The sequence below is a fragment of the Medicago truncatula genome, chromosome 7, assembly GCF_003473485.1.
Source record: "Medicago truncatula cultivar Jemalong A17 chromosome 7, MtrunA17r5.0-ANR, whole genome shotgun sequence".
Lineage (NCBI taxonomy): Eukaryota > Viridiplantae > Streptophyta > Magnoliopsida > Fabales > Fabaceae > Medicago > Medicago truncatula.
In genome coordinates, this window is record NC_053048.1 from 37,939,961 (window position 1) to 37,951,653 (window position 11,693).

Below are 11,693 nucleotides of genomic sequence, written 5' to 3' on the forward strand. Positions count from 1 at the left end.
ACTGTTACTAGTTTGAATTTGTGGCTTTATGTATTCATTTCATCCACTCAGTGCGAAGCTAACAATATTTTTATGAGGTGGCTACGTAAAATTTTGTTTGAAAAAATTGACAATAAATTTAATCAATAAGAAAAAAAATTCACAACAACTATTACTTATATAAAATGTACTTCATAAAATACACTTAAAACAGCAATAACGGATTATACCGAAAAAACAACAACGGATTATACCAAAAGAGTTTTAACATAACAAAGGATTGTACCTAAAAAGCAACAACGAAGGAAATAAAAATTAATAGTAGTTATTTATGAAAGTCGAACTCGACGATCTTTCAAAGACTCAAATTCATCGATAATTGTCTATGATCTAAACTGACTTTCCAATGTTCTTTTCGGTGTAAATAAAGTGTGGTTTCGTTTCGTTTGCCTAATTCATTTATTAATAATTAATAATAATATTTTAATTTTAATATAACAATAATAAAGGGTGTTTGTTCAGCGATGTGTTATATGTTTGGAAGAATAATAACCGATTAAAAATTCAGGGGTAACTGATATATGTCTTGACGAATAGTAACCAATTAAAAATTGAATTAGGAATAATTAAGTATATATTATTAGGGATAGTTAAATATAAAAATATACCTCCTCTTTCAATAACCTTTTCTTTTTTGGGGTAGCCATAGCTACCCCTTTGTCATACAAGCATTCGCCCCTGCATCCACTCAATGGTCGATAATTGTTCGGTTTGTTAACTCGGAGGCCTTCATTTAACTCATAAATCGATTGTTAACTCATAAATTCAAATGAGTTTACATTTTTAGGTGTCAAAATCATGTTAAATCGGAGGTAAAATAGTTTTTTGTTCAAATCAGAATGTTTGACGAGTTTGAGTGAGTTAACACGTGGTAAACTTGATAAACTTGGGTAAAATCGTCCGAGTTTACAACTTAATACTTAATCTAGTTGTGGGCCATTTTTTCTAGGGCTGATTTCTGTTAAAATCATATTCCTTTTTTTAAGCTCAGGAGCCCAAAGCGTGTATACTGCCTTTACCGTTAACACTTGCTTGCCTTGTCTTACATTTCTTTCTTCTGAAACCTTCTTAAACGAACAACACAACACACCATTTTTACGATTGAGCGAGTTGATTTTGCATTTTGATGGTTAGTTGAGGATAACACTTTCTTATGGTGGTTGGGTACACTTTGCCTTTATTATAACTAAGTCATATTTTACACAATTGAACTATATATTTACAATACTTATATTAGCTTACATATGTGATGTATATAATAAATTTTATATAATTTTCATTTTATATTAACTCCTACGAATTTACGAATCGATTTTACCTAAATAAAACGAGTTGAGGTAAACTCTCGAATTTAAAACCTTGATTCAACGTATTGGAAATGTGATTGGAAGTAAAATTGGAGGATTGCTTCTAGTTTGCATTCGTGGCTTCAAGTATCCCTTCCATACACTCATTGGTCAATAATTGTTCGGTTTAACCAATTGTTGGTTTGATTCCACTCTTTGGTCTTTGGTTGCTTCCTTTTATTTGATTCTCCATATGTTGACTCTTCTTTCTTTGATTGGTTCTCTCTATTGATATATTCATTGTTTGTTTGATTGTCTTCTCCTCCCTTTTGTTCTTCTCTATAATTTTGCTCCCTCCTTTGATTCTTCTGATTGATTGTTTCTCGCATCTTGATTCTTCTGATCGATTGTTTCTTCCTGTTTTGATTCTTCTGATTGATTGTTTCATCCTTATTTGGATTCTTTTGATTGATTGCTTCTCCTCCGTTCAGGGATGGATCTGGACTTCTAACATCAGCAGGGCTATATTTTTTTCAAATGATTAAATAATAAATTTTTTAATAAGAAGCTATATTAAACTTTGTGACCATAAACATAAGGTTTTGACATCCTCGAGCTTTTAAAATGAAGCATTTTCATCCAAGTCAACAACTTAACGGCTTCATCAGCATTATCATTTAAACTGAGACTTACAACAGAGGTAACGTTGGAATAGATTATCAACTAAAAGGACCTCTTTGAAACTTTTGAAACTTAAAGGACTAACTTGGAAATTCTGTCAAACTAAAAGGACCTAATTGAAACTTTCAAAAATTAAAGGATTAACTTATATCAAACTAAAAGGACCAAAAGTGGTATTTGGTTTATTTTGTTTGGCAAATTCATAATGCTTCTTATTGATGCATGAAGAGTTATACGATTTATAGTTATACGGATCGACCAATAAATCATCTGATCCACCAATAAACCTAATATTTTGGCTGAGTTGATTATTAGTATGTGACCTTTAACGAGTTAACGAGTAATATGTATATACTATAATTGACAGCTCTTCTTTTTATCTTTTACTAGCGTTAAGACAGACACTTATGTGACTGTCTTTCTGCTTTTCTATTGAGCTTAAATATATTCTTATTTCATCGTATTTGGTTATAATTTCTTTACGAACATACCACAGTCGATTAAAAATTTAACTTATCTAACTAAAAAAACCGGTTAACTTATTGTTTCTATTGTAGTGGAATTGCTCCTATATTATAATGAGATTTAACTGATTTTTTTTAATTAAATATTTTAATAATATTATACACAAAATAAAATTGTAATCTATACTATATACAAAGAAAACAATCCGTTTAAGCTCTTTTGGGCTAACTTTTTTTTTCTCCAAAAATGCCCTCAATTTGGAATACAAATAACACATGTAACAAATAGATAAGATAAAAAAATGTAACAAACACGATATGAATATATATATATATATATATATATATATATATATATATATATGTCTGGGTTTTTTTCCTTTATCATTTAAAAAGTGTAACGAATTAAATGAATATATTTATACTTATTTTTTTAGTTTAAAAGTGTTATACTTGAAAGCAACAAACATTTATATTTTTAGTTTTAATTAAAATCAAAATTTCATAAATAAAAATACCGTTAATAATTTTCAAACGTTAGCGTAATAAAAAGAGTAAAAAGACGGGCACATAGTGCCCGTCTTTTTGCTAGTTAGAATTGCTTAATTAAATGATATAATTGAAAGATAAAAAGTCATCTCAAACTCACTTATCCCCTTTATGTACACTAGCGGAAAGACGGACACTCACGTGTCTGTCTTTCCATTCTTTTTATTATACTAACGTGAGTAAATTATCAACAATATTTTATAGAAAAAAATTGCGTGGAAACTACAAACGATATTTTATATAAAAAAAAATTATAGAGCTTGAAATTATAAATATAAATATTTATAACTTTTTTTTTTTAATCAAAACCAGGTAGAAGCAAGATGCCTCTACCCTAAGTATATAACTTTCAAATGTAACAAACTCAATAAATGATATTTATTTTTTTAATGACAACAATAATATAAAAAATATGACAAATTTTTTTATCTTTTTTAATAACACCAACGGTATAACATTATTATAAGAAAATTTGTTTATAGGTATAATTAGAATCGCAAAAAACTTAATTTGACAAATCGTGGCATTCTATATGTGGAGGAGCGGTTATGTGTTGCTGGATGTGGGATTGTCGAAGATGTTACTCATTTGTTTTTGTCTTGTGCAACTTTTGGTGCATTATGGCCGATGGTGCGGCATTGGTTAGGAGTGGTAGGTGTCGACTCTCAATCAACTTCAGATCACTTTGTGCAATTTATACATTATGCAGGTTGTTCGAGTGGGCGACGGTCTTTCTTCCACTTGATTTGGTTGCTTTGTGTTTCGGTGTTGTGGAATGAAAGGAATGATAGGCTTTTTAGAAATAGACAAAGTACTGTGCCTCAATTGCTAGATAAAGTGAAGTTAACTTCGTTGTGGTGGCTAAAGGTTAGTAATGTTGTATTTAGTTTTGGCACTCATCAGTGGTGGTCGAGCCCACTTTTATGTCTGGGTATTGATTGATTTGTTTGTAATTTTTGTTTAGACTCTGACATTTTTTGTGATTGTTAGGCACATCTTGTGCGGTAACAATTGCGGTGTCCGTATTAATAATATCTCATTTTTGCCTGTTCAAAAAAAAAAAAAAAGAATCGCAAAAAACTTGACCCAAAATCCCCTATTATATATATATATATATATACAATCCAAATTAATAATAGATGTCAACACTGGGACCTCTTATCCTAATTTTTAATAAGGCTTTATTAAAAAATTAATAATTTGGTCTATTAAAAAAATTGGCAGGCATCTTTCTTGATAAATCTAGTGACAGTTTTATAATCACGAGGCAGGCATATTTTCCAACAAATAACATATTCTTTTTTTTTGAAAGAAACAAATAACATATTCTAACAGAGTCAATTAAACTACGTTAATGTAAGAGGAATACGAATAAGAAGAAACAAACAAAAATAGCAGTCACTGGATTATTTATTGTTCGTTTGATAAGAGTAGTTAGATGACCAATTTTCCCAAAAATAAGTTAGATGATTAATGTACAAAAAAAACGATTTTTAATCTAATATTTTTGTTGGGGAGTTTGGAGAGAGGGGAAGGAAAGACTTTAGAGGAGAGAAATATGAAAAAAAATTGATAAATCTTTCACATTTTTTTAAATTAATGCTTATATATTTATAATTTTAAAATTATTATAACAATATATATATATATATATATATATATATATATATATATATATATATATATATATATATATATATATATATATATATATAGGATATGATCAAATGACACCAAGATGTCAAATTAAATTTGACACCAAATCCTAGCCATTAATACAGTTTTAATCTAACGGCTCCCATAAACTCATTAAATACTCACATGCTTGATCAAGTGACCCACCTTTTATTTTTAGAAATAATTATTCTTTCTTCTTTTGGTTAATTCATTTCCAAAAATTCTCCAATTCTATTTTTTTTTTTTGAAGGATTCTACATATTTATTCTTAGGACTCTCATGCACATGAGTTACCCCTATTTCATTACTCCAAAATCTAATTGCCGTAATTTTTTTGAGGTTGTGTTTCTCTAAATCAATCACGTATGTTGTTATGTTATGTACCTTATTTTTCTTATTATATACTAGTAATGATTCTTTTTTAATTGGTCCAAGATGACATTACCAATACATGTTGTGCTTCTTCTCACATACCTCTTTCTCTCTTTATCGCTTTGGTGTTAACAATTGTTATATGGACTTGATTTTGTAGTTATTGGCTTCATGTAATTCCTTTGTTAAAAATTAAATTGAACTTCATGCGAAGACATGTTTGATTTTGTGAGAGAAGCATACTTTAGTTAAATTGAATGTTGTTTATTTCTATATCACGTCGTTTTCGTTGCATTATCTTTGTCTACGGTTTGTCTCGGTCAAACTTGGTTACGGTGGCCTGTAGGATTTTGTGATTTCGGTTGGTACAGATGTTGCGTTATGGATTTCGATCATCGTGGTATGAATTACTCATAACATTGCATAAAGAACTTAAATTAGGGAATTAGTCATTATTCACTTTGTTAATGTTTTTGGCATCCCTGACCCTTCTCTAAAACAATTTTCTTTAAGGCTCTTCGAAAAAAATAGTTAATAGAAAATAAACTTAATAAAGAAATGAGGTTGTTATAGGATGAGCAAAACGACAATTAAGTTTGGACAGCAGCCACAAAATTAAGTTTTCGACTAGTATATGAAAAGAGAAGATGGAAGTTGTGATGTTGAATAGCTTGGGAAGTGAAGCATAAAATAGTGGTATAGCAACAAAAAAAAATGGCAATTAGGTTTTGGAGTAATGAAATATGGGTAAATCATGTGCAAGAGAGTTCTAAAAATAAACGATGTAGAGTCCTTCAAAAAAATATAGAATATTAGAATCTTTGGAAAGGAATTAACCAAAAGAAGAAAGAATAAATTATTTCTAAAAATAAAAGGTGGGTCACTTATAAGCATGCGAGCACTTAATGAGTTTATGGGAGCCGTTAGATTAAAACTGTATAATGGTTAAGATTTGGTGTCAAATTTAATTTGACACCTTGGTGTCATTTGATCCTATCCCTATATATATATATATAAACCCTCTCAAAACTCTCCTCCAATACAATTTTTTAGTCCTCAAATGAGGAGAGTTTTATATTTTGAAGAAAAATAAGACCCCCAAAGCCCTACTTACAATCCAATGTCCTCTATTTCTTCCACTTACTCATTCCTTTTTTTTTTTTCTTTCTTTTCAAATCTTTCTTTTCTTTTCCCTCCAAACTCGCAAACAAAGCCAACACTGAAGAAATATCTATCGGTTTCTGTTTCTACACTCTTGATCTGTTTCATAGTGTTTCTTCTTCTAATTTATAACCCAAATAAGCTGAGCTATCTAAGTTTGCGATAGATTTTCTGCGTTCTTCATGATTGATGCCGAGTTCAATCCTCAGAGTCAAAGCTATGCAGAACCCTAGTCATAGAGCAAGAACAAGATAATAAGAACAAAGTTATAGTGATAATTGACACACGATTTATATTAATCATTTGCTCGATGGTCAATGCATATAAAATAATACAATTTGTTAAAAGATATCAATATTTTGTTTACCGTATAGAAAATTAAAATCAAGTCTTTGTTGAAAGGAAAAATTAATTCCCATTTTAGGTGTGGATAGTTTGATTAAATAAAAATAATAATACAGTAATAGTTGAATGACATAATCAATTCTTGTTTCTTTTGGAAGAATAATCAATTCTTTGTTGAATGGCAAGAAAAAAGAAAGTGGTATTAAGCTCCGTCCAATAAATATTCAGGTATCTTTAAATCGGCTTATTTGTATTTATCTATTGAAATAAACAATTGCGATGTTGTTTGTGGAAACTTCTGAGAACATATTATGATATGTTCATAAGTTGTTTTCAACTTATGTTAATTAGTTATCGGTGATAATTCAAGAAAACATTTAAATTGCATGTTCCTGATCAAATGAAGACAATAAACCATTTGTTCCTTAAGCTCCAAGGTACCAAATGAATATTTGTAAAAAGCTGCCTAACAATAATAAAATCTGTTTCCAAACCAAAAATGATTCCAATTCTTTTGAACAGCCAGCTCAATAGCTCAAATAGCCCCCATTAGCTCTGCTAGAAGGGAACAATGAACCGGGATGATAGCTGGAGCCTTTATATAATGAGGAGGGACATAAAAAAATTCAAAAATTTTCTGAACAAAATATATAGGTGTTATAGAAATTAACCTTTTTATAATTGAGTTGCTGCTGCAATATTCATTTGATTAATCAATTAAAAAAAGATGAACACTTTGGTGTCCTAAAGTCTATTCTTTGTTTGAAATCGAACACTTTGATTTCATTTAGTTAGTTTAAGTTAAAGGTGGAAATCGAACTCTAGATAATTTGCTAATATAAGTTGAATACCTGTATAACAAAATCATACCATTTTTTATATTTCATTATTTTAAAATAATTTTAAATTTAAAATTAATTTCATCGACATGGACCTGTATAACAAAATTCCAGGATACTAAAAAAACAGTCTTCATCTTATCACTCAGTTAAGAAAAATGGAAAAATATGACCATAAAATTTGCATTAAAATTTGAGGAAGACTTAGAGCAATGGAAAAATATGACCATAAAATTTGAGAAAGACTTGGGAAATTTTGCAATAAAAATATGACTTTAAAATTTGTAATAATGTTCCCTTAGAGCAGTAGAAAAATATGACCATAAAATTTGAGGAAGACTTTTGACCAACAAGTTTAACATAGTCTCATTTTCACACATACTGTGTACCCATTATTACCAATAGAAAATATATTCCCACAGCCACATGGTTTTTTTTTTTATACAATTGCTATTCACACATAGTCATACTTTGCTTTATCAAACTTATAAATATACAGATCCCTGAAAAATTCATAAATCATCTAACAATATTCATTAGAAAACAATCCATCTACTTGAATAATGGCACTATCCACATTCATCATGATTCTGTTCATAATTTTGTTCACTTCATGGCCACAAGCTGTAGCTCAAGACAGTGAAGCAAAATCAGCACTATTAAAATGGAAAAATAGCTTTGACAATCCAAGTCAAGCTCTCTTGCCAACTTGGAAAAATACCACAAATCCATGCAGATGGCAAGGAATTCATTGTGACAAGTCCAATTCAATTACTACCATAAACCTTGAAAGTTTAGGACTAAAAGGTACACTTCACTCTCTCACATTTTCTTCATTCACAAACCTCACAACCCTAAATATCTATGATAACAACTTTTATGGAACCATTCCTCCACAAATTGGTAACCTCTCAAAAATAAATTCATTGAATTTTTCTCGAAATCCTATTGATGGTTCCATCCCTCAAGAAATGTTCACCTTAAAAAGTTTACAAAATATTGATTTTTTGTATTGTAAATTAAGTGGAGCAATTCCTAATTCCATAGGAAATTTAACCAACCTATTGTATCTAGATTTAGGAGGCAACAATTTCGTTGGCACTCCTATTCCTCCTGTGATTGGAAAATTGAACAAATTATGGTTTCTATCAATTCAAAAATGTAACCTTATTGGTTCTATTCCAAAAGAAATTGGGTTTTTGACAAACCTTACTTATATTGATTTGTCAAACAACCTTCTTTCTGGTGTTATTTCTGAAACCATAGGCAACATGAGTAAATTAAATTTACTTATCCTTTGTAATAACACAAAGGTTTCTGGTCCAATTCCACACTCCTTGTGGAACATGTCTAGCTTGAACACTATCTTACTTTATAACATGAGTCTTTCTGGTTCAATCCCTGAATCTGTCGAAAACTTGATTAATGTGAATGAGCTTGCACTTGATCGCAATCGCCTTTCTGGAACCATTCCTTCCACAATTGGAAACTTGAAAAATCTCCAATATTTGATTTTGGGATTCAATCATTTTTCTGGATCAATTCCTGCCTCTATAGGAAATTTGATCAATTTGGTAATCCTTAGTCTCCAAGAAAACAATCTCACTGGAACAATTCCAGCTACAATTGGAAATTTGAAGCTGCTCAGTGTCTTTGAATTAACTAAAAATAAACTTCATGGTAGAATTCCAAATGAACTCAATAACAACACCAATTGGTATTCCTTTCTTGTGTCTGAGAATGATTTTGTTGGCCATTTGCCGTCTCAAATATGTTCTGGTGGAAAATTAACGTTCTTAAATGCTGATAATAACCGTTTCACTGGTCCAATACCAACAAGTTTGAAAAACTGTTCTAGCATCCGAAGGATCAGAATTGAGGCAAATCAAATAGAAGGTGATATAGCACAAGTTTTTGGTGTGTATCCAAATTTGCAATACTTTGAGGCAAGTGATAATAAATTTCATGGACAAATTTCACCAAACTGGGGAAAGTGTCTTAATATTGAGAATTTCAAGATATCCAACAATAATATTTCTGGTGCTATACCATTAGAACTTACTCGTTTGACCAAGCTAGGTAGGCTTCATCTTTCTTCAAATCAATTGACTGGGAAACTTCCAAAGGAATTAGGACGCATGGCATCATTAATGGAACTCAAGATTAGTAACAATCATTTCTCGGAAAACATCCCAACAGAAATTGGATCGCTAAAAACACTTAACGAGTTGGACCTCGGAGGAAACGAGTTGAGTGGCACGATACCGAAAGAAGTTGCGGAGCTACCGAGGTTACGAATGTTGAATTTGAGCAGAAACAAAATTGAAGGAAGTATTCCATCTCTGTTTGGTTCAGCTCTTGAGTCACTTGATCTCAGTGGCAATCTTTTGAATGGAAAAATACCAACAGCTCTTGAAGACTTGGTGCAGTTGTCAATGTTGAATCTCTCACACAATATGCTTTCAGGAACCATTCCTCAAAATTTTGAAAGGAATTTGGTTTTTGTTAATATATCAGACAACCAGTTAGAAGGCCCACTTCCTAAAATTCCAGCTTTTCTTCTTGCTCCGTTTGAATCATTAAAAAATAACAAAGGCTTATGCGGAAATATCACAGGTTTGGTTCCTTGTCCAACAAACAATAGTCGAAAGAGAAAAAATGTCATTCGATCGGTATTCATTGCTTTAGGAGCTCTAATATTAGTGTTGTGTGGTGTTGGAATTTCAATTTATATTTTTTGTCGAAGAAAACCACGAAAGGAAAAAAGCCAAACTGAAGAAAAAGCCCAAAGGGGAATGCTATTTTCAAATTGGAGTCATGATGGGAAAATGACGTTTGAAAGTATTATTCAAGCTACTGAGAATTTTGATGACAAATATCTCATTGGAGTTGGAAGTCAAGGAAATGTTTATAAGGCAGAGTTGTCCAGCGGTTCGGTTGGTGCCATCTATGCTGTGAAGAAGCTTCATTTAGTAACAGATGATGAAATGTCAAAGTCTTTTACGAGTGAGATTGAAACATTGAGAGGAATCAAACACAGGAACATCATCAACCTTCAAGGATATTGCCAACATTCTAAGTTCTCATTTTTGGTTTACAAGTTCATGGAAGGTGGAAGCTTAGATCAAATAATAAACAATGAAAAACAAGCCATTGCATTTGATTGGGAAAAGAGGGTGAATGTTGTTAAAGGTGTCGCCAATGCTTTGTCCTACTTGCATCACGATTGCTCACCTCCTATTGTTCATCGTGATATATCGAGTAAAAATGTTCTTATCAATCTTGACTATGAAGCTCATGTCTCCGACTTCGGGATCGCTAAGTTTCTAAAGCCTGATGAGACTAATCGGACCCATTTTGCAGGAACTCTAGGGTATGCAGCTCCAGGTTAGAACCATTTCCTTTTCCTCTCTTATATAGAAATTAAAATCACCATATCATTTTTTCATAAAATACACCACTTGATTTAATATTGAAACTCGTTGATTTATGCAAAATATAACATAAGTTCATTTGTTTGTAGAGTTGGCACAAACAATGAAAGTGAATGAGAAATGTGATGTCTACAGTTTTGGAGTACTTGCTTTGGAAATCATAAAGGGAGAACATCCTGGAGATCTCATTTCATTATATTTGTCACCATCTACAAGGACATTGGCTAATGATACATTATTGGCAAATGTTTTAGATCAAAGACCTCAAGAAGTTATGAAACCAATTGATGAGGAGGTTATCTTGATTGCAAAGTTAGCATTTTCTTGCATAAATCCAGAGCCACGCTCTCGGCCAACCATGGATCAAGTATGTAAGATGCTTGGAGCAGGAAAATCACCTTTGGAAGATCAACTTCACACTATCAAACTAGGACAACTTCTTCATTAACTCATTGAAATACTCTATTGTATATATAATAATATCCTTGTCTTTTTCTTGTTTCTTCTGTTGTAAGCTTTGAATATTTCTTGTTTCTTCTGCTGTAAGCTTTGCATATTAATTGTTGCTTCTGTTGTAATTTTTGTATATAATCAAGTTGATATAAATAACATTTCAATGTGAATTTGGTTTTATAATGAAAAGCTAATTCATTTCATTAAAAGTCAAATAATCAATAAAAGGAACATGTCAAAATAAATATGAGAATTATGCTCAAGTATCCGTCTTTCGGCTCTTTTTATTGTCTTTCGGCTCTTATTATTATAAATGCTTTCATATAAATACTAAATTATTCGTATAAAAAGTTTTATTTTTGCCTATATTATAAATGCTTTCATGTTTGGAAC

At 30.9% G+C, this 11,693-nt stretch overlaps 1 protein-coding gene across 1 annotated transcript; it reads left to right on the forward strand.

Annotated features, from left to right (window-relative positions):
• Positions 1–7,921: 7,921 nt before the first annotated feature.
• LOC11426086 (MDIS1-interacting receptor like kinase 2) lies at positions 7,922–11,489 on the forward strand. Its single transcript, XM_003624279.4, has 2 exons — positions 7,922–10,800; positions 10,937–11,489. Exons 1-2 carry the CDS (start codon positions 7,977–7,979, stop codon positions 11,293–11,295), a joined length of 3,183 nt encoding a protein of 1,060 aa, XP_003624327.1. The 5' UTR covers positions 7,922–7,976; the 3' UTR covers positions 11,296–11,489.
• Positions 11,490–11,693: the final 204 nt, after the last annotated feature.

What these genes read in the sequence shown, in the direction of transcription:
- LOC11426086 (XM_003624279.4), top strand. Translation starts at nt 7,977, where the DNA reads ATGGCACTATCCACATTCATCATGATTCTGTTCATAATTTTGTTCACT. An exon ending in TCTAGGGTATGCAGCTCCAG is followed by an intron (nt 10,801 to 10,936) that starts GTTAGAACCATT and finishes ATTTGTTTGTAG; the next exon opens with AGTTGGCACAAACAATGAAA.